Source organism: Centrocercus urophasianus, unplaced genomic scaffold, assembly GCF_019232065.1.
Source record: "Centrocercus urophasianus isolate 14NV4802_14NV808 unplaced genomic scaffold, USGS_Curo_1.0 seq_72, whole genome shotgun sequence".
NCBI lineage: Eukaryota > Metazoa > Chordata > Aves > Galliformes > Phasianidae > Centrocercus > Centrocercus urophasianus.
Window position 1 is genome coordinate 51,644 of NW_024885333.1, and position 27,120 is coordinate 78,763.

The 27,120-nt window shown below is 60.1% G+C and overlaps 2 protein-coding genes across 8 annotated transcripts; both read right to left on the reverse strand.

The window, feature by feature from the left end:
* Positions 1–167: 167 nt before the first annotated feature.
* TUFT1 (tuftelin 1) lies at positions 168–13,014 on the reverse strand. Of its 5 annotated transcripts, none has more exons than XM_042837542.1 (13): positions 12,943–13,014; positions 9,569–9,643; positions 8,582–8,686; positions 8,263–8,349; positions 6,983–7,063; positions 6,395–6,466; positions 5,436–5,549; positions 4,354–4,482; positions 3,471–3,565; positions 2,851–2,956; positions 2,411–2,494; positions 1,714–1,814; positions 168–1,304 (listed from the first exon to the last, which is right to left on the reverse strand). In XM_042837542.1, the coding sequence occupies exons 1-13, from the start codon at positions 13,012–13,014 to the stop codon at positions 1,250–1,252; spliced, it is 1,176 nt and encodes a 391-aa protein (XP_042693476.1). In that variant the 3' UTR covers positions 168–1,249. The 5 variants fall into 5 exon arrangements, with proteins under 5 accessions (XP_042693476.1, XP_042693477.1, XP_042693478.1 ...); XM_042837543.1 differs by having other exon boundaries at positions 5,436–5,552; positions 12,943–13,013; XM_042837544.1 differs by lacking the exon at positions 12,943–13,014 and adding an exon at positions 10,111–10,149 and having other exon boundaries at positions 5,436–5,552.
* A 912-nt stretch (positions 13,015–13,926) lies between these two features.
* On the reverse strand, positions 13,927–26,922 carry CGN (cingulin). Of its 3 annotated transcripts, none has more exons than XM_042837512.1 (21): positions 26,830–26,922; positions 21,611–22,468; positions 21,395–21,495; positions 21,097–21,166; positions 20,931–21,026; positions 20,728–20,858; positions 20,440–20,539; positions 20,156–20,368; positions 19,602–19,750; positions 19,381–19,522; positions 19,109–19,309; positions 18,702–18,887; positions 18,168–18,425; positions 17,504–17,674; positions 17,237–17,398; positions 16,506–16,595; positions 15,411–15,494; positions 14,955–15,073; positions 14,766–14,874; positions 14,483–14,646; positions 13,927–14,332 (listed from the first exon to the last, which is right to left on the reverse strand). In XM_042837512.1, the coding sequence occupies exons 1-21, from the start codon at positions 26,905–26,907 to the stop codon at positions 14,191–14,193; spliced, it is 3,624 nt and encodes a 1,207-aa protein (XP_042693446.1). In that variant the 5' UTR covers positions 26,908–26,922; the 3' UTR covers positions 13,927–14,190. The 3 variants fall into 3 exon arrangements, with proteins under 3 accessions (XP_042693446.1, XP_042693447.1, XP_042693445.1); XM_042837513.1 differs by lacking the exon at positions 26,830–26,922 and adding an exon at positions 22,985–26,784; XM_042837511.1 differs by lacking the exon at positions 26,830–26,922 and having other exon boundaries at positions 21,611–26,784.
* Positions 26,923–27,120: the final 198 nt, after the last annotated feature.

Below are 27,120 nucleotides of genomic sequence, written 5' to 3' on the forward strand. Positions count from 1 at the left end.
TAAGAACCACAGAAGAGGTCGGACTGAAGGGGGTGGGCGCAGACGGCCTTTAGAGGTCCCTTCCACTCCAAACCACTCCATGATCCCACGAAAACCACGAACTCGTGCCGCACCCCGCCATGTCTGCGCCGTTGGCACCACCCATTAACAGAGCACAGGCGGACAGATTAACACAGGAGAATTTCTGTATTGACAGATGCGAGGTGTACATACAGCACTCTGCCTCACTGCCCCGCTCAGCACAGCAGCTCCTCCGGGCTGACCCAAAACGCGGGCACCGCGTCACGACGCACCGATGGAGCAGCTGGAGGAAGCAGGTTGGTATTTTCCAGTTCAAACGTGGGACAGGCAGTCCTCAAACGCTCCCCTGGAGCTGGACAGCAGCAATCATGCCTGTCACCACATCCTTGGAAGACACCAATAATTTATTGAAATAAATATAGGTACAAACCAAACCGCCTCTGGGTTTAAACACGAGAGGAACAGCGGGCACGATTTCTGTATGCTCGAGAGAGGGACTGGGAGGAGGTCTGTGCCGATCCACTGATTGTGTTGCTGTGCCAATTGCGCCAGTTGTGTTGATTGAGTCTCTGCCGACTGCGTCGATCCGCCCACCGCGTCGGCCGCGTTGATCCGGCATCGAGTCTCTAGACTGCGCTGACTGTGCTGATCCACCGCCTGCGTCGATTCTGTCGATCCACCGATTCTGGCAGCAGGAGCCTCGCCAGGTTCGGAGCAGCAGATGTGCTGGAGATCAGAGATGGAGGCTCCCAACTCATTGGGCTTCATTGTAGGAAGGAGTCCAGTTTCAAGAGGATTTCCTGGTTTGTAAGTGAATTTTTATTATTTTTTAATAATTTAAACCCCGAGTCCATGTTGGCAAGCTACAGTCTGAAGAGGCGGCTTTGCTTTGATGAGACCCTTCAGAAGCTGCTCACATAGCAGCCTCGGTGAACCCAAAGCTGAGCAGGGAAGCGAGCCCAGCCCTGCAGCCCGGGAGCACCTCGTCCTCAATGTCCCCACCAGCTCCAGGCTGGCATCCGTGGGACCCCAAGGGACAGCAGCGTGGGCACCTCGCAGCCCTCCTTCCTCTGCCAGCACCGCCCTGGCTGCGTCTGTCCTCCGGGACGCAGCCCTCCGCCAGCAGCTCCAGGGCAGACGGAGCACAGAGGCCAGAGAACAGTCAAGCAGGGAAGTCTGGTCAAGGAGAACAAGGGGAGAGTCTTCATCTCGCTCCAACCCTCGAAACTCATGTTTCCACCACTCGGATGAGAGGCAGCGGTTTGGGGCCCATCAGTCTTTTGCTGCAAGAGAAAAAGGGTTTGTTCAGCTGGGTGGAACTGGGAGGAAGGTTGTGAATGCTCCATCCCTGGAAGCACTCAACAGGTCGGATGGGATCCTGGGCAGCCTGGTCTGGTGGATGGCAACCCTTACTGTGGCAGAGGGTTGGAATGAGATGACCTTTTATGTCCCTTTCATCCCAAGTCATTCTATGATTCTAGAAAAGCTGTGGGATTGGTGATCCCAGCACTGCTCTGTGAACGTTTCCCACAAACCACCCCTATGGGGAACCTTTGTTTTACTGCATCGCCCTAAAGAGGAGCAGAACAACACAGCACCTTCACGAAGGTAGAGTGAGCAGCCCCACGCCCAGCACCACCTCCCAGAGCTCCAAAATGAGATGTGGAGCTGTGGGCTCAGCCCCAGACCTACCTGCTGACGTACTCTGACTTGGAACGTGCTCTGGAGCTGTGGCCGCCCCGGCTGACCTGCTTCTCAATCAGGTGCTCGATGCGGTCGTGCATCTCCAGGTTCTACAAGAGATGGGAACCACAGTGAGCAAAGGGGAGCTGGCACAGATCTGTGCTGGGAAATGTGCGGCTGCTCCAGCATCAGGGAGGAGGAAATCCAGCCCTAGACAGGAACCGCTGCCCGGAGGAACCAGGGACGACCTGGAATGTGGGAGTCCTCAGTTGTTCTCTGCCTTTTTGCTCAAACACTGCCCCAACAAAGATTAGCAAAACAGATCGCCATGGAGGGAAAAAAATGCCTGAAGTGCTGATGCAAGCTCAGCATTTCTCCAAAAAAGGAGAGAAGTTTGATGCTTGCTACGATCCCAGAGGCTGGAATGCAGTTCTGATTTCTGACATACGTGCAGCTCTGTGAGCAAGCTGGGCACTGCTGCCAGAGAAATGCACGAGATGAAGTTATTTCAGATCCCACCGGAGCTCACAGCATCCCTGGCTTCAGTGGGAGCCGCCACACCACAGCACTTGGTGACACCGAGGTGACACCACCAAGTGGCACCGCCAGGGGACGGCTGTGCTGCTGCTGCCCTGCCCAGAGCTCTCTGCACCCAGCAGTGTGCCGACCCCAAAGCAGACCCCAGAACAACCCTGCTGGGACGCACCTCAGCCTCCAGGTAGGCGACTTTCTCCTTCAGCTCCTGGATCACAGCGTCTTTGGCCTGAATCACTGTTTTGGAGTTCTGGAGCTGCAAGAGAACGTTCATGGTGGCTTAAAAAAGAAAACCCTTTTCATGTGTGCATGGGTTAAGCAGCAGGGAGGAAGGAGGGCGGCTCAGCCAGCCTCACACCCACAGCATTAACTCCACAATCTGCATAGAAAACAATTAGAAAAGCCTCAAATTAAGTCTGTGAATTCAGCCCTGGGTGAGGAGCTTCTGTTTGCACCGTTTGAGCCTCTTCTCTTCCAGAGCCCTCTTATTACCTTCCCGGGGCGCCACTGCCACCACCGTGCAGGGTTTGTCACTGCTCCAGGCGGTGACACAGGGCTCTGGGCCGTCCCCTCGCTCAGCCCCACGCAGCCACGCTGCGCCCATCCGCTCACCTGCTCGATCATTTGGCGGACCTTGCGCTGCTGGCTCTTCAGCATGTCGTCCAGGTGGTGGATCTTCTCCCGCAGCATCGCCACCTCCTTCTCCAGCTTGGCCGACCTGGGAAAACACAATGGGAGAATCCAGCCGCCGTCAGAGCCCTTTCCAGGAGGGCACAACCGCGCTTCACCCCACTTCCATCCCCCCCACAGCCATGCAGGTCTGAAATACTTTGACCCGACGAGGTGAGCAGACACAGAGACAAACCCAATCCAAACAGGAGCCACAAAGCCTCCCGACGGCAGACCGCGGGGACACAGGAACATCAGGAAGAGTCAGCCCGCAAACGAGGCCTGCCAGTAACGACTCGCTGCCAATTAACCCCCGCGGCACACGGATACCGCCTGGGCGAAGCCAGCCGAGCACCCAGGGCAGGACGGCAGCCGCTAGAGGTCCCCGGCAGCGCCGGGCCGCGCTGCGGGAGGTATTCGGGGATGAGTCAGCTCCCGGGAGCTGTTTTGCAAGCCGGAGACGAGCACGCCCTGCGCAGGAATGTGCAGTCATGCCCCGGCGCGCTGACACCCCGACCCGGCGGCGTGGGCTTGCTGCGGCGTTGGCAGAGGCTGAGCCTCACCGGTCCTGTTCGGCGAGCTTGTCACCTTCCACGCTTCTCAGCCGTGCCAGCTCTGCTTCGCTGTCTTTCATCTTCAGCAGCAAAGTCCTGTGCTCCTGCAGCGGGCGAGGGGCAGAGTTACGCGCGGGGGAAACAAGTCGCAACAAATGCTGGCTGCCTCCCGAGCTGAGCAGATGCGGCGCAGGCTGCCGCGGCGCCCGCGGGTTGTTTGCGCCAAGCCTGCGCTTACACACGGGACAGACGGACGGACAGACAGACAGACAGAGGCACCGCGGAGCGACCGACGGTAGACGTCCCGCTCCTTCACCCTGGGATGCAGGGAGGCACAAAGCAGCTCAGTGCTGAAAGGGAGCCCATAAGTAAGAGGGAGAGCGGCTTTGTACGCAGGCAGGTGGCGATGGGACGGGGGCTGGTTTTTAGGGACCCCTCCGACCCAGTGATTCTGTGCTCCCCTGGCTCTGCGGTCCATAGGGTCCCTTCCAACCCATGCATTCTACAATTCTATGCTCTTCGGCTCCACTTTTGGGCTCACGAACACAATCTTACGTTGCTTCATGCTGTGCTGCACTGTTAGATTTATAAATTTAATGCTACTATGAGCAGCCCACAGCTGGGTAATTAACAACCCAGGCTGGAGGCTGTGTTAATGCCCCCACGAGAAGAACCGGGCAGCTGTCTAGACTGTGTGCTCATCTCTAGGATACCCAGCAGGAAGGCTTTGCGCAGACCAACCAGATCTTCTAGACCTGGGGAATGCAAGCCTAAAGCAGGACCAGTCGGATGGAGCCGTTCCCAGCAGCTGGCTCATGAGGGCTTTTGGGATAAACCCAGCAGGGAAGCCAAGCTGTGCACAGGGCAGAACACAGGACCGCAGCACTGGTACCTTCTCCATCCCTGCCAGCAGCCTCTGCAGTTCATCCACCTGCAGCTCTTTCTCCACCACGCTCCTCTCTGCTCTCCGCAGAGCACAGGTCGTCTGCTCTGCCTCCTCCCGGTACCGTGACACCGTCCTCTGCAAAGGGGCAAAGGGACAGAGAGCCCTCAGCGCCCACCCAGCACGCCTCCGAGCCCTGCTGTGCTCTGGGGTCTCGGCAGGAGGGTTTTGCTGAAAGCAAGCAGCCTGGCATGCTTCTGAGAGAGGTTCTTTGCCAAGCTCCTCAGCTTCAAAGCACTTCAAAGGAGCGAGCGCCTAAATGCTTTTGCAAGAAACACACCTCCAACATGAGGAACATGTTTGTTCTGAGCCACGTGCGGCGCGGGGCCATCATCCTGCTCCGAACCAACCCTGAGAGCCAGCACCAATGCTCAGAGTGGCGGAGGGACAAATGTGCCCTGTGCACAGCGCAGGAATTGCGCTCCAAGGCAAGTGGAGAACTTGCCTTGTTGGAGATCCCCAAACCCATCCCCAATGCTTCTGTCCAGGCTGAGAGCCCTTGACATCACATCCAACCAAAAATGCCCAAAAGATCCTTGCGTGGCACTATGACACGTGGCTTCCTGCACAGAGGACAGGACATGTGTCACCACTGATGTCCCTGTGCTGGAGGATGTGGTCGCTGCTCCAGGCCATGCCCCCAGAGCCGTTCAACCAACTTCAGGGCAGACCCTGAGCTCCTGGGACCAGTTTGGTCTGTGGGACAGGATGGGAGCTGAGACGTCACAGGAACACAACCTGAGGGGCCACACAGCATGGCAGCTGTGCCAGCAGAACTTGGCAGAGGGCAGCTGTCATGTGGAGGGGACAGCAGCCATTTGGTGACAGTGGCACAGCCTCTGTGTCCTGACCCGTCCCGGGGAAGGGGACAGAAGCTGCAGTGGCACTGAACTCTGGAGGGCAGGAGCCAGGGCACAGCACTACGTGGATGGAACAATGCTGGCTGATGGGAGAGCTGCCTGTGGCTTCCAAAATGAAACCAAACCAACTCAGAATCCCATTCTGAATGGGGAAGTGCCCGATGCACTCACCTCGAGGTCCTTCTTCTCCAACTGATGGCACTTCTCAGCCTCCTGCAGCCTCGTGAACAGCCTCCTCACTGTCTGCCGCATCTTCTCTACGTCATCTCCTGAACAATCCTCATCCTGCTGGGACATTAACAGGGGAGACTCAGCATCAAGGAGGTGCCCAAGGAGCCCCCTCAGCTCCCACCCTCCTCTCCCACACCCAGCTCCAGCCTCCAGCCCTCAAGGCAACGCGCCCTGCCCCTGAGAGAGCCAGGTGGAGTGGAACCTGATGGGGATCACCAAGAGGATTCTGCACCCAGGGAGGAAAATCACAGCATCAGTGCAGGCTGGGGGCTGCTGGAAAGGGGCACTGCAGAGAAGGATCTGGGAGTCCTGGTTGATCAACAGTTGACAAACGGTTGACCTATGGTTGGCCAACTGCTGACCATGAGTCAGAAGCATGCCATGCTGGGGTCCAAGTAGACCAATGGTGTCCTGGTTGGCTAACAGTTGGCAAGTGGAGAGTTAACAGTCGACACCGGGTCACAGCAGTGTGTCCTCATGGCCATTTGTCCTGTTTGACCAACAGCTGGCCAGCAGTTGATCACAAGCCGGCAGTGTGCCCTGGTGGCCAGGAAAGCCAGTTGTTCCCTGGCGTGCGCTGTGCAGAGCAGCGCCAGCAGGGCAGGGTGGTACTCCTCTCTTCTCTCTGCCCTGGGGAGCACCGAGCCCGGTTCCAGGCAGACAGGGAACTGCTGGGGGGAGCCCCATGGAGGCTGCAGGGATGGTGGAAGCAATTCCTTCCAATCCCGATGGTTCTATGACTTTTGTTGCTCTGGGCCGTACTCAGTCCTGACACTGATAAAACCCTACTGCAAGAGCTTGCTAGAGAAAAAGCAGAAGGGCCTGACCTGTTCCTGAGGACAGAAAACTAAAGCCAGTGCTCCTACACACAAAGCTAATGTCCCCTCTGTTCTACCTACCTGCTCCTCCCAGGGCTCAGCGCAGAGCCTCTCAGGATGCAGCCAGCTCCCGTTCTGCTCCTCCAGCACCACCTGCGTGGGACAAGCAGCACCAGCCCTGTCACATCATCGCCACAGCGACGCACCCCCAACAGCCACGCAGCAATCCCGGCCCCGATTCTGGCAGAGGAGCATGCAGAGCGCGCACGGTGCCAATGCGTCCCACGTCCTGACTCCTCACCCACTCGTGCAGGTTTCTCATGTTACCTGTAGGTGTCTTCTCAGACATAGGGTCTGATTTTGGGGTGGTTCTTCGTGGAGCCACGGGCTGGACTCGATGATCCTTACGGCTCCTGTCCAGCTTGGGGTTTCTATGAGTTGGACTCAGTGATCCTTATGGGTCCCTTTCAACTTGGATTTCTAACAGTTGGACTCGGTGGTCCCGTCCAACTTGGGATGCTCTATGATTCTATGGGTGTTGCCAAGCGGGTGCCACAAGCACCGTAATCTGCAAGGCCCCTTTTGTTACTTTCTGGACCCAAAGACGACATCTTTTTGTTTGTGTCACTAAGCGCGTGTCAATCAACGCCCAAGACGCGCTCCCATTACCTGTGCGTGCTCTTTATCTCCTTGTCTGCTCTCAAGTTTACTACTTAAGTCTTCCCGCAGCTTCTTCAAAAAACTTCTAGCCTGGCAAAGGCAAGTCGATTTAGCTCAACCACACCACAGAGTTCTTCAACCCCAAAGAAACCAAACAAGGGTGCGGGGGCCGCGAGGACGCCCAGCACCGACCCGCGATCCCTCGCGTCCCTACACTGCGTGCTACGGGAGCTCTGCTGTGAGGGCGCCGTCCTTGCCCAGCGGCTTTCTCACACTCATGGGCAGAAGAAACCCAAAAGATAGCAACAATGGGGAGGATTTTTCCTGCGTTACTCATCGATCACACCTTTGAAGTGCTGGGAAGACCCTTGTTCCTCCCTGCAGGACTCCGACATGCACAGTCTTGATGTGCAGCTCCCCAAATTAGTCAGAGAAAGTGAGCAGGGCAGTGCTGCGCAGCTTCGCCCCAGCCCTTCACCAAGAAAAGCATTCCAATGGCACAGCAGTGCAGCTTCAGCCCTGCGCCCATAAGGCGCTGCTTGGTTTTGGGGCCGGAGGTGCTGAGCTCCATTCCCAGTCACACACCGCTCGGTTGTATGTCTGGTTTCAGGGCTGGGGATGGTGCAGTGGGGCAGAAAGCAGCCCATCCTCTCCGCTCCATCCCCCCCAGCCCCGCAGCCACCATCGTGGCTCATGGCTTGAGCTAATTCTTGTCTCTTCATGTACAGGATTACAGATGTCCTGGGGCCAGCAGAGAAATTCAGCACAGAAATTCATGTGAGAGCAAACCCAAATTTAACCCTCTCCTTTTTTGTTTCCTTTTTATCCCCTTCAATTTTTTTCCCAATTCTTTTCCCCAGTTTTTAGCTAAGTTGTGCAGCCCAGAACCACCACGCAACCACTTCCATGTCTTGCAAGCTCTTTGCCTCCCCAGCAGCCGTGTCCCAGCAGGAGCAGAGGAAGGGTTAATGGGCCCAGAGCTCATCAACCAGTTTACTTTGGGAGATGAGACATTCCAAAGAAACTGCCTTTTAACGAGAGGCACCGCCGCACCCAGGCACGCAGGGGACAGCCTTGGGGGAAAGTCATCGTGCAATTCTCTTCAAATTCAGTCCATATAGCAGAGCAATTAGTCAGGCTGAATTAATTTATGGCACTTGATTAGATGACTGCCCTGTACGGGCAAGTCAACAAACTGGAGGGTTAAGCCAGTTTGCCAGTGCGGTGCGGCACAGCTTGGCACAGCACGGTGCGGCAACGCAGCCCGAGCCCCTGGGGGTCTGGGATACCTCCTGGATGTGCCGAACTTCGCTCTTCAGCTGGCTGACGTGCTCCTCATGGTTCGCACTGCCCTCGGCCCTCGCCTTCAGATAGACCTGAAAGACAGAACCGTCCGTGCCGACCCCAACCCCTCCGGTGCACTCTGCACGCTCCCACTTCGCCGTTCTCTTTCCCCACTTTGTTGGAAGCCGACAACTGCCCTTCCTCTTCCAACACTCTCTTTCCCCATCGCATTCGGAAAACAATGGGTGCCCATCAGCCTCCAGTACCACCTTTTTTTCCCCAGTTTTCTTACTGCTGAACAAGCCCCGAGAACTGGGAACCCACCTTGATGATCTCCTCATCGCCGTCGTTGGACTTGATGCGCTCGGATGCCAGCGCGTGGCCATTGCTCGATCTGTTGGCCACCATGGCGAAGGCTTTTCCCACCGGCTGTGAGACACAAAGAGCAGAGCTCTGGGACCAGCCTGGCTGGAACAGCTCGCCTGGCACTAGGCAAATCAGTACCGTGAGCTGCAGCAAAGCAGCACGGCCAAGGAGCTGACTCTAAAGTGCTGAATGCATTGGGAGCTGCAATTCCAGCACACAGAGCTGGAATGAGGATGGAACGATCTATAGGATGGAACACCTCCCCTGTAGCACAGGCTGAGAGCTGGGGCTGTGCAGCCCAGAGAGGGGAAGGTTCTGGGAGAGCTGAGGGCAGTGATCAGGATCTAAAAGGCTGTAAGAGAGACAGGGATGGACTCTTCAGCAGTGTGTGTGACAGGACGAGGGGAAGCGGTTTCCTACTAAAAGAGGGAGGGTAGAAGGAAGAAGGTTTTTATGAGAAGGGCGGTGAGGCACTGGCACAGGTTCTGCAGGGATATGTGGGCAGCGGTGCCGTGCCTGGAGACACCCAAGGTCAGGCTAATGGGCTGTGAGCACTGACGAAGCTGTGGGTGTGGGTTCATCGCAGGGGGGTTGGACCAGATGGCCTTTAAAGGTCTCTTCCAACTGAAACTATTCCATGATTCTACAACTTTAATCATGATCAGCCACTGCACCGCGGGATGGTTGGGCTGGAAGGAGCCTTACAGATCACCTTCAGAATCACATCCAAATAAATGGTTTGGGTCAGGGGGACGTTGTCCCTGCTCATCACAGAGGGGGGGACCAGATGGCCTTTAAGGGCCCCTTCCAATCCAGACCACAGATCTGTGATCCCCTGAGGGCCAGTCGCCTCCCCACAGCCCCATTCGGAGTGCCCACTCGCTCCTGCACTGGCTCACACGGACGCCAACCCCTCGCGGTGTCCCTGAGCTGATGGGAGCTCACCTTTTGCTTCGCCTGCTCGCGCCGCTCGCCCGGGAGCTCATTCGGCAGCGTCAGCCTCAGCACCTTCACACTCTCCTGGAACAAGAGGGTGGGATTCGGGTCACGGCCACCCGGAGTGGTTGGGAAGCTGCAGCCCTCAGAACAACACCCAGCTCCAACCGAGCGAGTTATCGCACAGCAGTGACACCCACCCAGCCATTGGAGCTTGGAGGAGCCAAGGAGGAGGAAGTGCAAAAGAGGAGCCACTGGACTCATAACGCGGCCACCGTGCCAGGGACCCTTCCAGAGAGTGGCAAAGCAGCTCAGGTCCTCCTCCTCCCCTACCCTCTCCACACAGCCAGAGCCAGATCGACCCCTTGGAGCTGAGGCGAGGGACCGTGGCCATCAGCAGCTCTGCTAATTGCCCAAACCCTCCCCAGCAGCACAGCCTCCCAGTGTGGGCACTCCAGTGACATTCGGCACAGAGGACACAGAACACCGTAAAGTGGCGCATGACACCCAAACCGCCCCATTTTGGCCCCCAAAACCCATCCCACACTGACCTCACCAACTCCAGGGGCACTCATGCTCCCGGCAACCCCACAGCAGATCGCAGTGCTCTGGGGCTGCTCAGCACCCCACACCCAGCCCCATCGGTGCCTGCCCCACACCACGCCTGGCCACGTCACCCTCGGAGCAGCGCCAAAGGATTGTGCCGCTCCGCTTCCAAGCGCTCTGCACCGCCCAAGTCTCGACAAGCCGTGGGTTTGTTTCCAAAATATTGTGTGTACGCTGCTCTTGCTTTGCCTGGGCTGCTGGGAGAGGAGGTTCCTCCTGCAGGGACCCCTTCGTTCTACCCTGCACAAAGCACTGACTGCTTAACCCCACAACCCCTTCTCCAGGGAAGGTTTTCCTATGGAAGAGACAAGAAGGTCGAAGCGGTTGGAAAAAATGCCAAGTTGGATGTGCAGCTCACACAGCAGCCACAGCACCCACAGCATTCATTTGGTGAGGTCAGAGGAGCGCCCATGGTTTTATAGGGCAGGGAAGCGGCTCACAGCAGCACCTGCATGCAGAACGTCCCGCATCTCTCCATGGACATAGGAAGCAAACAGGAATCACGGAGTCAAGGGGTCACAGCACGGTTGGGTTGGAAGGGACCCCGTAGCTCACAGAATCATGAAATCATAGAACGGCTGGGTCAGAAGGGATCCTGCAGACTAAAGAGCAGTAGGGTCAGAGCGGTTGGTTGGAAGTGACCTCAGAGATCACGGAATCACAGAACTATCCGAGCGAAGCGATTCCGGTAGCCGCCCCACGTGGCCCCACTGGCAGCGTTGTTTACAACCGGAGGATCCCACGCCGTCCCTGGCCCCATAAGCCCACGCGAGGGTGCGGCGCTGCCAACGCTCCAAGGGAATCCCGCTCCCGGGGAAGATGCGCCGCGATAAGCAAGGAGCACAACGCCGATTTCCATCACCGCCTTCAGAGCAGCCGTCAGCATGAGGGTGCTTCTGTCACGATAGAACCCAATTCCGGATGGATCCAGCACTGGGGTGACGCAGATGGGTCGCAGCGAGGAGCCACGGGCAGGCCCTGCAGTCCCAGTGCTGTGTGCCACAGATGGAGTATTGGCTGGGAGTTGTAGGGCTGCTCTGGGAGGAACCTTCTCTGCAGCATTGTAAGTGCTCCAGCACAGCCAATCTCTGCCTGCACTGCTCCTTCCCTACTGCACCGCAGTGTGCGGCACCGCGGAGTCTTCTGGGGACGCCCCTGAGGGGCTGCGAAGCACAAACTCCTCTGTAAGGGGATGTTGGATGTCACGATGCACACTGGAGGTGCTGCTGAGCTCTGGTCCCTGAGCTCCGCCGTGTTCCCACACCAGGATCCTGGGGCTCCGTGCTCACCGCCGTCCCCATGGTGCCTTGGTTTGTGATCAATCCCTGTGGCAGTGGGGGTTACCATCGCCTTGGCTTGGGCTCCAGTAGGAAGCACAGTGCTGCAGGGATGCCCCATGCTGGCTCCAGCGCACAACCCCAGAACAGGAGGGCAGCAGATTTGGGCATTTCCCGCAGGAGGAAGAGTGGTAATGGGGCACCTCGTGCTCAACTCATGCTTGGACAGAACCCAAACCCCATATGGCGCCCGCTCCCCCCTTCGCACCGCGGTTGTCTGATGCTGGCCACGCAGATCCACCGGGACCCAAAGCTCTCCGTAAATCCACACCTCTTGTTTGGGACCAAACACCACAAAAGAGGAGACCCCCTACAAGAGGTCGTTCCATGCAAGAAGCAATTTCCCTATAGATGAAGTCAAGTGATCCTGATGAGGCCAACTCTCCAGAAGACCATTTTTAACCTTTTGGCACTTTTCTCATCCCCAAATTCAACACAACCCCACGGGGCCGATGAACACCGTGAGTCCCATCCCAAGGCTCGGCAGGAACAGGCCAGACCTGACCTAGGGGCCATCACCAGCACTAATTAGCAACGAGCTCCAGAGATGCCCGGTGTGACACAGGCACTTATCACCCTAATAACCCATTAACCAAAAGAGCCCAACGCCGCCGCCGCCGCTCCTTATAAGGCCGGGAGGAGGCTGCGGGAATTGGGGCTGACTCACCCAGTGGGGCCGGGCACGGGGACGCCGCAGTGCCCCAAAAACTGACAGAAAGCCGTGGGGTGAGCGGCGCCCATCGGCCCCACACCAGAGCTTCACCCCGTGCTGGGATGGAGCTGCGGTGTTGGGTCACTGCCAGCCCCACCCGGAGCCCTTCCGCAACTGCCTGCAATGAGGAAAAGTGAGCGATAGGGGAGGGAAAACACGGGTGGTTCTGTAAGCAATGAGTAATCCCAAAACACGAGCCGGGAACGGGGCCTCTCGATGGGAGCACACGGCCACGAGCTTAAAGAATTCAGCACCGATGACCAATGGGGAGGGCTGGGGATCCCCAGGACCCCATAGATCCAATGGGGTGCCAGTGGAATTGCGCAGCTCAGGAGCTGCTCCTCTGTCCCCATCCACTCAGCCTCTTTAGGGGCGCTTTAGGGACACAGGGATACAGGAATGGGAATATGGGAAAGAGAACCATGGAAGTAGGAATGAAGGAAAGGGGATAGAGGGAAGAGACCCAGAGCAGCTCCCAGCCCACCCAGGCCAGGTTCCACTGCCCCACAGCCATGGGGACAAACCTGGACATCCCAAAGCCTCATCCACCCTGAAACGTCATCCCAAAATTCAATCCCATCCCACCTCCCCATCCTACTGCCTTATCCCACCCCACCGCCCTACTGTGTCCCACGACCCCCTGACCCCACCACCACTCCCCAGCGCCGTGGGGAGCCTCAAAGTCAAGGGGAGGACTGAGGGGCTGCCCCGGGAAAGTCCCCGCTCACCGGGCTCTCTCCGTGGGGCCGCACGTCCAGCACTGCGCACCAGCCCCGCATCCCGTTCATGGCCCCGTTCATGGCCCCGACTGCGGCCCCGCGCCGCACACCGCCCCTATATACGGCCACACCCCCTCCTGACCACGCCCCCTCTGCGCGGAGGCCACGCCCACACCGAACCACGCCCCTTCCCCAAAGCACTCCGTATCCGTGATGAGGCCACGCCCCTTCATCCTGACCGCGCCCCCTCACTTGCCACACCTCTTCCAAGCCACGACCCAATCTACGCTAACTCTGCGTTCAAACCACGCCCCCTCCTCGTTGGCCACACCCACGGGGGCATTGGGCTGCGCTGGGGGCGCTGGGTACAAAGCTGTGCCGAACTGGTGCCAAAGCAGAGCCAAGCTGCAGCGTCCTGTGCCGAGCCGTGCCAGGGCAGGTTGTGCCCCACTCATCCCCACCGATGACCCTGGTGTGCAGGCACTCATTGCCACTCGGCAGTGCCGTCAGCTCACTGAGCCCCATCCAGCAGTGAGGCTGCGGGGTCCCACCCGGAGCCTCCTGTGGTGTAAGGAACAACGCCAGGAGCCAAACGGCTCCACTGCACGGTGCAGCGCCGTGCTGCTGGGAAGTGCCAGCCTGGTTGTGCTGCAGTGGGTGCATTTGGGTGCGGGGTCCGAAAAGTGGCACAGGGACAGGATGGGGTCCCCCCGGCCCCACTGCCACCACACTGAGTTCAGGTGGGGAAACTGAGGCAGCGGGGACAGAGGTGGCACTGGGACAGAGGCAGTGCGGCCCGCTGGAGGCCATGGAGGGGAACTGTGGTAACCACTGCCAATCAACACAATGGTGCTAATTAGCACCTGGCACAGCTCCCATTCTCGTTAATTAGTGATAATGAGGATGCACCTTGGAGCAGGACCCAGCCTGGCAGGAGGGAGCCGCATGCCCCCACCCTGCACCCCAGTCCTGCACTGCCGCCATGGGCTCTGCTGGTGTTGGCATGGTCCATTTTATTGAAAACAGCACTTTGAGAGGGAAAAGAGCGGTGAGGAATGAGGGAGATGATTGCATATAAAAATAAATTGGAGCTGAGGGGTGGTGGCATTCCCTGGGGACCACAGACTCCATCCTCACAGCCACCAACCCTGGGTCCCCCAGGGGCAAAAAGCCACGCAGGAGAAGAGGGCCGACAGCCGACGCCAGCGGGGCGGAGGTCTCTGAGCAGTTCCCACAGCCCTGGGGGTTCCATGGGGCTCAGCAGGAGCTGGTCTGCAGGTTGGCCTCGTTGAGCAGCGAGGCGATGGAGGAGGGCCCATAGGCGCCATCGAGGTCTTCATCGGAACTCAGCGCGTCGTCCTGCAGCGAGGAGTCGGCGGCCGCGCGGGCAGCTCTGCGCCTGGGGAAGGAGCAGGGGGCTGAGCGTGGAGCACGGAGGGATGGAGCTGGGGGCCAAGCCTTGGCGGGGCTGTGGGGCACGGCCAGGGCATGAGGCCCATCCATGGGGCAATGGAGCGTGGTGAGGCTGGGGGGCAGCCTCTCTCCCTACCAGGCCTCCTTCTCCAGCGCCTTGATGCGGCCCTGCAGCTGCTCGTTGAGCTCCTGCTGCTCCTCCAGCTCACGCTGCGCCTTCTTGCGGGCAGCCTCCAGCCGCTCGATCTCCTCCTCGGCTTCATCCACCTGCCGCTTCAGCGCCTTCACACGCAGGCTCAGCTGTGGGGACGTGGCCATTGATCGCCACAAACCCCCGGGTGTGGGGCCACCGCCACGCGGTGGTGCGACAACAGGGCCACCAACCCACGGCCAGAAGTGGCTGCGTGCCCACCGCCCACCTGGTCCTTCTGGTCGTTGACGTGCTGCCGCTCGTCGTCGATCTGGATGGTCAGCTCCTTCACCTTGCGCTCCAGCTTGCGGTTGGAGGAGTGGAGGACGCTCTTCTCCCTGCCGGGAGGTGTGGGATGCAGTGAGGACCTGATGGTACGGCTGGCCCACGGTGGCGGTGGGGACAACGAGGCCACTACCTCTCCTCGGCCTGCAGCCGGTCCTGCAGCTCCTCCAGGCGCGCCTCCAGCTGTGAGATGGAGCCGCCCGCCTTCTGCATGCCCTCGGAGCTGGCCAGGCGGCTCTTCAGCTCTTTGTTCTGGGGAGAAGGGGACATGGAGGCCACCGGAAGCACCAGGTCAATGCGAGCCTTGGCCACCGGGTCAGCTGAAGCCCAGCCTCAGCCACCAAGTCAACACCAGCCTCTGGGGAGGATGGCACGGTGCTGGTGGAGATCCCAGCCCAGAAGCCTCTCCCAAGGAGTGGCCGCAATGAGGATGGTTATACAGCGGCAATTATCCACGCAGAGGGACGTGGGCACGGGGAGGTGCCCAGGGCGCAGCGTAATGGCGCAGCGTGGAGCTCAGTGCCCATCACCTCTGCGTTCCCATCACTCGGGGCATGGAAGGATGAGGGATGCGGTCCCCAGTGCCCACCTGGCGCTCCAGTGAGACCTTGTCACACTCCAGGTCCTGGCGGCTCGAGCGCTCCTGCAGCAGCTCAGCACGCAGCTGGTCAATCTGGGGATGGGGATGTTGGCCACAGCCTCGGTCACAGCAGCGCCGGTCCCAACCCTTTCCCACTGGTCACACATCCCAACGAGCGGCTGCTGGCTCCCTCCCCAATTAGCTGTCCTCCTTCTATTCCTAACAAGCAGCTGCCACGCCTCCCGCCCCTGGGTGTGCAGGCTGCAATTCTCCACTGGAGGGTTGAACTGGTTGGACTGGGAGTAGGGACCTTTGGGCACCGTGGTGCAGCCGAGCTTGAGGCCAAAATGGATTTGGTGCACCAATGGATCAAACCCAGTGCCCCAGGGCTCAGTCAGAGCCAACCGTACTGCTTTGGGTGCTATTTTGAAGTCGTGGGAATGGGATTTTGTGCAGCATTGTCTAAATGATAAGTCAACAGCCCCGAAAAAATCACACGGTGACTCTGTCAGAGCCAAGCTCCAGTTTCACTGCCACCTACACACTGCATTGCTCAATTTGGACAAATTGAGGACACGTGGAGCAAAGCTCCGCTGGGATGTGTCCGGTTTGGGGATGAGAAATAGGAAACCCACCCAAATCACCCACCCCGCTCCCCAACCCCCAGCCCCACAAGGTGCCCCTGGGGCCCGGAGAGCCCCTACAGGTGATGGGGCCATCCATCGGCCAAGCCAATACTGCAGTGTTGAGAGGTTTGGCCACGGCCTTGGTCACTGTCATCACTCATCAAGCTCTGCTGAGATGTGCTTCTTTTGGGGATGAAAAATGGGATAACCCACCCCAAAGCCCAGCCCCAGGGGGCTAGATTGCCCCTGTGTACCCCACGGAGCTGCAAGCAATGGGGCCGCAGCTCGCGCAACCCATCGGCAACGCCAGCGCCACCCGTGCCACAGCTCCTGCGTCAGCTCCGGCTTTGAAGCTAATGAGCAGTTGGGTTAATTAGGAGCTGACAGCTCCAACTTCCTGCACAAACACCAACCTCCCCCCATAATTTGGGGCATTGTTTTTGCATCACGCTCACGGGATTTCCGCTGGCCGCCCCACCTGGTCACGGCTGCGGTTGACGCGCTCGGTCAGCAGCTCGGCCGTGCTTCGCTCCTCCTCCAGCTCCTCCTCCAGGCGCTTGGACTTCTCCTGCGGGCACACGGAGGGTCAGTGCCGGCCCCACAGCATTGGGACGGCAGCGGGGTGGTGGGAGAAGGGCTCTTCACCACTATTTGTGGGGTTTCATTGCACAGGGCTGGAAATATGGGTGCAGTCCCACGGCACCGCAGCCCCGTGCAGCTGCAGGATGGCTGAGCACGCTCTGCCCCTCGCTGTCAGTGCTCAGCACTGCAGGGAGCAGGTGCAGGTGTGGGTTTGGGTGCCTTTTTGGATGCTTTTTGGGCACCAGAGACCCATTGGTTTTGGGGTGCCAAAAATTGGCTTTTGTGTGCCAGGAGCTGGTTTTGGGGTGCTGTGACCCCAAGTTTTGGGCACCATTGATTTTTCAGGTGCCCCAACCTTCATTTTAGACACTTCGACTCAATATTTTGGGTGCCTAACCCCCATTTTCAGGCAATCAGACCCCGGATTTTGGGTGCCCCGACCCAGTGTTTGGGAAACTATGACCCCTTTGGTTTTTAGTTACCCCAACCCCAGGATTTTGGATCCAACAACCCACTCTTTGGGCACCACCACCCCTGGATTTTTGGTTACCCGTGACCTCAGATTGCAGGTGCCTCAGCCTCACTCTGTGTGTGCCAACAGCCCATTTTCCAGGTGCCCCAACCCACCTCCAGCGCCTTGAGCTGCCGCGAGCGATCGTCCTGGGAGCGCCTCTTGGCATCCACCTCCTCCTCGAGGCCACGCAGGCGCTGCAGCATCACATCCCGCTCCAGCAGCGCGCCGTCCCGCTCCGCCTGGCTGTCCTGCAGCGCCTGCTTCAGCCTGGTGACCTGGGGACAGAGGTGAGATGCGGTGTGGGGACAGCAGCCTCACAGCAGCCTCACTGTGGCCCACCTGGGCCACAGTTACGCTGTGGCCACCAGTCCCTGCTGTACCTCGTCCTGCAGCCGTCCCACGCTGAACTGCATCTTCTCCATCTCGGCACCGCAGTCCTTGGCTTGTTTTTGGGAATCAGTGATCTCCTTGCGGGATTTCTCCTTGCATTCCTCCAGCTGAGCCTTGAGTGCAGCCAGTGAGCGGTTGGACTCCTCTGTCATCTGCTCCAGCTGTGGGAGAGCAATGGGACCACAGGTGGGAAAAGAGGCATGAGGCTGGGGGGACACTGCTGCTCACGGCACTGGCAGGAGCCCACGGGATGGGAGCTGGGAGACATTGGGACACTGCAAGTGCACCAAAGCAAAGGACAGTGTGACCCTGGATGCAGACCGAAGGGGACAGCGTGGATTTAGGGAGTGTGAGCACAAACAGGGACATCCCAGCATAACGGGGAAGGATCAGACCAATGGGATGAGCACATCCAAACAGTGGGGCAGAGTCCTGCAGTGCTGCACCCTGCCCTACCCTGGCCAGGGCACCTCAGAGACCAGCGAGACATGGGACACTTCACTTGGAGGAGATCCAAGAGGACCACCACCCTCTGAGACCTCCCAGTGGGACGGGGCTGTGGGTTGTGGGATGGAAGAGCTCCATGAGGACCACTGCCCTGTACCCACACCCCATGGAGGGGTGACAGAGCACTGAGGCGCAGACGCTCCCCACCTCTCTGTTCAGTTTCTCGGTGCTGCGGTCCAGCAGCCGCTTCTGCTCCTCCAGCTCGCTCTTGGCACGCTTCAGCTGCTCCTTCTGCCTCTGCTCGTCCTGGAGGGACGCGCTCAGCTCCTGCTGCTCCTGTGCCAGCCGTGCCATCCCCCTCTGCGCCTCATCCAGACGCATCTCCAGCGCCCGCTGCGCCCGCAGCAGCTCCTGCTCACGGTCTGTAGCTTCGCCCAACGACTCTTCTGCGCGTCTGCGCTCTGCCTGGGAGGGAGAGAGGATGGCACCAGGGGACAGCACTCTCCCCACGACTCCCACTACCCCCAGTGTCCCCCTGGTGCCATCTGCTTCTGCTGTGATCTCATGTCCCCAAACATCCCCCAGATGTCCCAAAGTTCCCCAACATTTCCCACATCTCCCAGTGCCCCCAGTGCTCCCACTGTCCCTCTGTGCCACCTCCATTCCTCCAAGTCCTCGCATTCCCAATATGACCTCATCTCCCCAAACCCCATGTCCTTCCTGGACCCACAGCCACAGTACCTCTAATTTGGTGACCTTCTCACGGAGCCGTGCCTGGGAGCCCTCCCAGTTTTCCCCCATGCGCTCATAGTCCTTCAGCTGCGTCTCCATGCCCTGCACCTTCCTCTGCAGCTCCTCGTGCTGCTCCTGCAGCTTCCGTAGTGCCGCCTCCGCTGCCTCCCTCTCACCCTCCAGGGAAACTTTCGCCTGCAACGCAGCCACACAACAGGATGGGCCACCTGGCCCCACGACCACCAGTCCAGCCCAGGAGATGTGGTGTGAAACTGGGGCCCCATTGCAGCAGCGTGGTGAGATTGCTCCTCGGCTCACGGCTGGGCAGCACTGAGCCCTTCCCCATCGCACCCCAGTCTCATTCAGTCTCCATCCTCTTCACTCCAATGCCATCACCGTCCCCATCCCCCCCTCACCCTCACAGCCTCGTCCCTCTCCTCCCGCAGCCGTTCCATGTCACGGTGGCACTGCTCCATGGCTCCGCTGTGGCTCTGGGCCTCATCCCGCACAGTGCTGCGCAGCGCCTGCAGCTCCTTTTCCCGCTGCCTCACCACCTCCTCCTGCTGCTTCTTCTCCTCCGCCAGCTCCCGCTGTGCCTCCCGCACCCGGCGCAGCTCCTGGGTATGGGATGGGCTCAGAGACCCCGACAGAGCACACACGGTACCCAGATCCCCCCTTGGCTACGCACCGTGCGCAGCGCTTCCACCTCTCCGGGGTCAACTGCGCTGCTCCGCGCCCTCTCCACCTCCTCCCGCGTGGCCGTGAAGCGCTCACGCAGCTCCCGCAGCTCCTCCTCGAACTCCTCCCGCTCCATCTTCACCTGCAGCAGTCTGGTAATGGGAGTATGGGATGGAGGGGTCTGGCAACCCACTCAGCCCCAAGCGCACGCCCTGATTTGCCGGGACGCACTCCTGCTTGGCAGCACGCAGCTCATCCTTGTTCCGCTGGAACATCTCCCTCCAGTGCCCCGTCTCCTCGGCACTCTCCTCCAGTTCACGCTGGAGGTTTCGCACCACCACACCGATTTTCTGCTTCTCCGACTCCAGGTCGGCCCGATTCTGGGGAACAGGGGGGAACATTTGGAGTGGGTGTCCTTGGGGGATGCTGAGCCCCTGCGCAGTGGTGCACTGCCCAGTGATGCTCCAAGGATGCTCTGGAGATGCTCAGACCCTGCCCGGGGATGTTCTGCCAGGGTTCTCCAGGGATGCTCTCAAGGATGCTCAGGCTCTGCCTAGGCATTCTCTGCCCTGAGGATGCTCAGACTGTGCCCAGGGAATGCTCTGGGAACGTTGAGGCTCTGTCTGGTTTAACCCCACACAAAGCAGCCCCCCAGGAAGTGACCCAAGGACGCAGGGGTCCCCTCAGCACCGGGCAACACCGATTGCTCTAGGCTCCTCCAAGGATGGAGCACGGAGAGACGGGGCAGGACACAGAGCCTCGGGTCCCAAACACAGAGCCCTCACCTGCGAGATGTCCTCCACGCTGCGCCGGAGCTGCTCCATGTCGCTGTGGCACTGCAGCCGCACGCGCTCCAGCTCGCGGTCGTGGTTGGCCACCTCTTCCTTCAGAGCCCCTTTCAGCGCCGTCAGCTCCCGTTCCCGCTGCCGCAGATGCTCCTCCAACCGCTGCCGGGAGCTCAGGGCCTCTTCCAGCTCCTCACGGGCCTCGTCCAGCTCCTGGAACACAGAGGTCGCTGTGGTTGGTGGCACAGTGAAGGATGGCTGTGGAGCGGTGCACGTGGCCATACCTTGTACAGAGCGTCTGCGTCCACCGCCGTGCCCATATCCGTGCGCACTGCTTTCAGCTGCTCCTCTGCTCGCGTCTGTGCTGCCTTTGCCTCCCCGAGCCTGTGGGCACAGCAGCCCTGAGACCCCGCAACACACAGCAGAGTCCTCAGACCCCCCGATGGAGAGGGAAATCCAGACCACATCCACAGCTCAAGGGATGATGAGCTCCACACCACTGGATGAGGACAGTGCGGGGGGCCCACCACCCAGCACAGTGCTGCAGGAACACGACCCCATGCAGCCCTTACTCCTTGGTGCTCCTCTGCAGCTCCTGCATTCTCTTCTCCAGCGCTGCCCGCAGCCGTGCACTCTCCTCCTGTGCCTCCTCCAGCGCCCGCGTGGTGCTACGCTCCTTGGTCAGCTCCAGCTTTTGGCGGAGCTGCATGGGGGGGATGGTGGTGACAATGGCAGCCTTACCCAAGGGACACCCACCTCCACCCAGTGGCCTCACCTTGCTCTCCTCGTCCAACCTTTCCTGCAGCTCCTCCACCCTCTGGGCCAACGCGTGGTGCTGGGGCTGGGAGCACGCCTTCCCCTTGGTGGGTGCCTGGGGACACCGCTGGCTCAGTGCCACCCCCTGCATCCCAGAACCTCAACCCTGCCCTTAACCCACTCACCGCCGCCTCCTGCAGCTTCTCCAGCACCAGTGCAGCCTTCCTCTTCAGCATTGTGCCGCTGTCCCTGCTCCTGGGGACACCATGGCAGAGGGAACGCATTGGGTGTGGGATGGAGCAGGATGGGCACAAGGAAGGGCACCCCAAGCACTTCACTGCGGTCATTCCCCAAATCCTCGGCACTCAACCATGTGGCACCAACTGCTGTGTTCCCAACCCACTGATACCCAACCACACAGCATCGCCATTCCCAGCCGCCCTGCAACGTGGCACAGCCACACCCAGGTCTGGAGACGCTCACCCCTCCTTCAGGATCCCATAGATGAGCTCTTTGGGGTCCTCACTGCTGCTGGGCTGGGCCACCTCCTGCTGGTCCCGCAGCAGATCCGGCGTTGACTTCAGCTGCCAGCGGGATGGAGATCTCAGCACTGGGCACCAATCCCACACTGGAGTTCCACTCCCACCCCACGGCCATGGGACACCGAGCGCCGTCACCGCCGCCCAACACCTCCTGTACCTGCAGCTCTGTCTGGGCTTTGCTCTGCGGCCGCTCCTCAGTGCCACGATTCACCGTTCCACCTCTGCCTGCCCCGGTGGGCAACGGGGACGGGGCGCCCACAGTGCGGCCATCAGGAACGGAGCTGCGGGCGTCCAGGCTCTGCGAGCGCTTCCTCTCCTCCGGGGCCACACGGGATCGCCGCGCCGCACGGCCGCGCTGCGGCACTTTGCCATCAAATTTACTGATGAGCGAATTCACCGAGGAGAGCGGCTCGGTGTCGATGTCACCACCTGCGTGCCGCGACCCTGGGCTCTCCGAGTCTGAGGAGGGCGCGACCCCAATCCCAGAGCCTTTGCGGTGTGTGGGGTGGGCAATGCTCAGCGTGCTGCTGCTCCTGGAGCCGGTGGCCATGGGCTCATCGGCAGCAGCCAGCAGATTGCTATGGGACTGCGTCCGGCGCAGCTCGGCCCCCATCTTGCTACGGGGTTTGTGCCGGGTGGGCACCGGGGCAGCACCGTTCTCTTCATCCGACACGCTGTGGGAAGGCTGTGGGCGCACATAGGGGTTCTCAGGGAGGTCCGGCTCAGGGGGCAGTTCTGGGGGCCGAGGGCTGGTGGTCCCTGCAGGGTAGGAGCCGTCGCTTTTGATCTGCACCCCGAAGGAATCTCCACCCTTATCACCGCTGTTGAGGACGACGAAGGGCTGCCCCGCGATGCCCTGCACGCGCACAGCCACCCCGTAGGAGCCCGGCTTGGCGCGCGCCTTCGGGGCCTTCTTGGGCTCCTGGAGGTCATTGATGAAGCGGATCTGGACACCATAATCCACCGGGCTCTGCTTCTCCGCCGTGCGCTCCATGCCGGGTGCGGTGCTGCTGTTCTGGGGAGAGGGCAGAGTCACAGTGGGACCCACAGTCTGCACTCCCCAGTGCTGGGGGGATGCGGCTCCGTATGGCTGACATGGCCCCATAGGACAAATGTGGCCCCATAGTGGGAATGCAGCCTCACAGGGACAGGCATGGCCCCATAGGGTGCACACAGACTCACAGCAGGGAGACTGCATCACAGAGCGCACACGGTCCCACAAGGCAGATGTAGACCCATGGGGTTGATGCTGCCCCATTAGACAGACATGGCCCTGCAGTGCAGATGCGGGGATGCGACCCCATCTGCTGTGGACCTGGTGGCACTGCTCCCACGCACAGCACAGCCCCCGATCCCACTGTGATTACAGCACAGACAGAGCCCTTTCCTCAGATCGAGCCAACAGTGAAACACTCACAGAAAGCACCGGTGGGCCGCCAGCCCCACACAGCACCACAGCCCCACGCAGCTCTGATCCCACAGGACCGGACCGACCCCACAGCCCAGTGCAGTGCTGACACCCGGCACTCACCAACATCCTCCACTCGACCTCCGTCACCGCCGAACCGCAGACACCACAGCGCCGGGAGCTCTGGCAGGACTGATGCAGAGCGACAGCAGAGCCCCGGGCAGCCCCGGCCCCACAGCGCTGTGCTCCTCCACCGCTGCCTCCGGGGCCGGCAGCTCTGTGCGCTGCCCAAAATAACTGCACTGCGAGCGGCACCGCAGGCACCGCACGCTCAGCACACGGCCATGGGATGGTGGCACAGAGCCGGGGTCACCACGTCCCGCACGTAGGGAGAAAGGGAGAACGGCACCAAAATCTCACGTTTCCAGCTTTCGGTCCCGATGTCACCCCAGTGCAGCCCCCACATCCATCCCCGTGCCCACCCCAAAGCCTCAGCTCCGGGCACACTGCAGAGGACAAATGGCCACAGGGACCCCACGGTGCCAGCGCTGAGGTTTTGCTGAACCCAACACATGGCAGAGGGTCGGTGCCAAGCTCAGCCGCAGCAGGGAACCAGCACTGAGCAGACGGTGGAGGTGGCAGCACCTGGCACCCAGCAGGGCAGCCATGGGGATGTGGGCCACTGCCATGAGCTTGTTGTCCCCATATGGCATCACAGGAACGAGATTGGCACCAGATCCCAAATGTCCTCATGGTCACCCTGCAGTCACCCTATGGTCAAGTTATGGCCACCCCACAGTCATGGTTTTCCCATGAACACTGTGTCCCTATGGTCAACCACAGCACCATTTCCCTGTGGCCAATCCTATGGGTCCCCCACAGTCATGCTATCCCCATGGCCACCCCATTGCCACCCTATGGGTGCAGCAGTAAGGATGGATTCTTTTCCTCCATGGGTACGCAGTGGGTCCAGCCCCACAGCTTGAGCCAGGAGCAGGTGAGCACTAATCCCCGGGAATGCCCCGTCCTGGCTGGGCTCCAGCACTCAGATAAAGGGGAACAGACTGCATTCCAACACGGGAACGCAGCGCTGATCCCACAGCAGCACACAGCCCCCAGGAGGGGATCGCAGTGCAAACGAGGGTGACGAAAAGGGGGACCCCATTTGTTGTCCCTGGGGGCACTTTGCCCACAGAGCCTGACGGCACCCAGCTCTGCCCGTTGGGTCCCTGCGGCCGCGTGTGGCAGGCGGCCAACTCTGCTCATGCAGATATGGAGCACAAAGGGCCCTTTGTGGGCACCGCAGCCCACAGAGCTGTTGTGCAACGGGCGGGCAGCGCCGGGAGGGGAGGGGAAAGCCATCGGCACCGCACGTCCCAGCCCGAGGCACGGGAACGGGGACAGCGGGATCCGAGCACAAAAATCTCGCTTTTTCCGCCCGTTTCCTGCGCTTCAGGCTCTCTGCACCACAGGCTCTGCTCCACCTGCAGCACCGATTGCTCAATAGGTACAAAGTCTGCACGGTTCTGCGTGCTGGCAGCGCCCTGCCCGCAACCAGACCGACACCAGGGCTGTGCAAGGATCCGAAACCCGAAACCAGGAGCGCGTCACGGGGCTGCGTCCGCCCCACACCCCAGGGACGTCACCTCAGGTTAATCATCAACCGGGCACCGATGGCCCCGTCCCACTCCCTGCCCCGCTGCGGCGGGCACGCAGCCCTAAAACCCAACAGTTGTTGAGGAAAGCCGTCCTGGAATGAATGGCTGCCAGTGGGTCACAACCCAGTGCTCCACGACAAACCCCAACAGTCCACACGTGCGGCCAACCCCAATGGCCAATCCCAGTGGTCAACGCCGTGGTCCACAGAAGTGGCCAAACCCAACAGCCACCCCAACAGCCAACCCAATGGCCAACCCTAGAGGTCAGATCTATGTCTATGGGGTTGGGACTAAAAGGCACACGCTCTATGGGATCACTGCAAGAAAAGGAGGTACTATGGGATAGACATCTATGGAGTCAGGGCTGGAAGCCACGTTCTGAATGGGATTACTGCCTACAGGAGCAGGGCTGGAAAACGTGCTGTCTGTAGGATCATTATCTATGGGATCTAAGCTGGAAATCACATTGTCTATGGCATTGATCCCTTATCTATGGGATCCAAGTTGGAAGCTGTGCTTTCTGTGGGATTGTTATCTATGGGATCGGGCCTGGAAGCAGCACTTTAAATGGGATCATGTCTAAGGGATCAGGATCCTTATCTATGGGATCCAAGCTGGAAGCCCCGCTATCTATGGAATCGTTATCTATGGGATCCTTATCTATGGGATCCAAGCTGGAAGCCGCACTCCAAACCAGCCTGACTGGTCAGGGTGGTGGGGAGCAAACCCAGCCCAGAGCAATCCGCACGCTCCGAACAAAGGGTTGGAACAACGGGCACGGAGCACAGGGACGGGTCACCCCGGGGACAGCTGAGCTGGGCAGCCCTGCCCCGCACTGCAGGGATGGAGGCAGCGCCAAGCAGTATTTAGGGCTCCATGGGCACCAGCAGCACTGGGGCGGATCAGGGCAGGCTATTGCATCCCACCACACACACGTTTGGCATTTCTCTCCCACCGAAGCTGAGTGCCGGGCGAAGTAGGGCAGCATTAAAGATGCAGGAGGTGCCGCGTTACGCCGCCCGCAGCCGGGAAGGGTCGGCCGCAGTGACGCCGCGAGGTCCTGGAACAACTGTGGGATGAGGCAGGATGGGGCTCAGCCTTGGGCAGCTCCAAAACAATTATCTCGGTCCTAACAAGGTCTGGAGGGAACGGACCCACAGTCCCAGAAGTGCTTGGGGTGGGAGGAGCAGGGCTGGGACATGGCTCTTATCAGCAGAGATAAGGACGGAGCCACAAAGGCCGCATGGAATTTACGAGCAGAGCAGCCCTGAAAGGGACAGGAATGGGATCTGTGGGGCTCTGGGGCCCTACAGAGCAGTGCCTGTCGGAACATCACAGTGGGGCTCTGTGGGAGGGGGACGGCACCGCCTGTAGAGAGGTTCATGGGGACCCAAAGAGTCTGTAAGGAAATGCAGATCTCCTATGAAAGGGGCAGAGTACCTACAGGGGCAGGGAGGGGGCTATAAGGGGGTCCCTGAGGGATCCTACAGATGGAGGAGGAAGACCCAAAGCAGAGCAGAACCTTTACTGGGGGGCATCCTACAGGATGCGCTGTGGAGCACATCGCACTCCAGAACAAGGACTTTTGGGGAGTTCTGTGGGGCAGAGCATCTCCCAGCAGAGTCAGCCACTATGGGATCTGTAAGGGAACCCTATGGGGACTGTAGTGTCAAGCAACCCCTATGCAGCCCCAGCGTGACCTGCTGCAGGGCTCCATCCCTATAAGCTCTGCCGTGGGGAAGGGCATGGCCCAGGAAGGGCAGCCCTGCAGCCCAGCCCTATAGGCAGTGCCACAGGGCACAGCACACCCAGAAAGGACAACACCAGCAGGCGCAGCCCTATGGGCTCTGCCATGGGGCAGGACAAGCTCCAAGGGCAGCAGCCCTATGAACCCAGCCCTATATTCTCTACCATGGAGCAGGACGGGATTCACAGCCCCCAGCCCCATTGGGTTCTGTCATGGGGCAGGACATGCTGCACGGACCCCAGTAACTCTGGACTCAGAACCTATAACACCCCATCATAGGGCAGGACACGTTCCAAGGACAACAGCCCCTATGACTCTGGCCCCCGTGGGTTCTGCCACGGGCCAGAAGAGGCTGTACAGACCCCGACCCCTATAGCCCCATACCCTATAAGCTCCAATGCACGGCAGGACACACTCTAAGGGCAACAGCCCCTACAGCCCCAGACCTTATATGCTGTGCCACAGAGCAGGACAAGACCCGCAGACCCTGACCCCTATGCCCCGGCCTCTCTGGGCCCCGTCGTGAGGTCAGGACCCCCCGTCCCCCCCAGCCCCGCACTCACCGTTCCGCACCCCCCCGCCCACCTCCGCCGCCGCCCCAACCTGTTACCTCCGCCACGCACCGCCCCCTGCGCTCCCATTGGGCCGCTCCGCTCCAGGCCCCGCCTTAAGGTGGGGCAAAGCCGTACAAACCACGCCCATAATCACGCCCTCTCTGTCTAGCTCAACTCTGTCTTACTTCCGCCACTTCCAACATGGCGCCCTCCACACTCTCCATCCCACGCCACCCTCAAGATGGCGCCACCCCCCGCCCCTCGCACTACGGTGGCCGGCGGAGGCCAGACTTCCGGCGC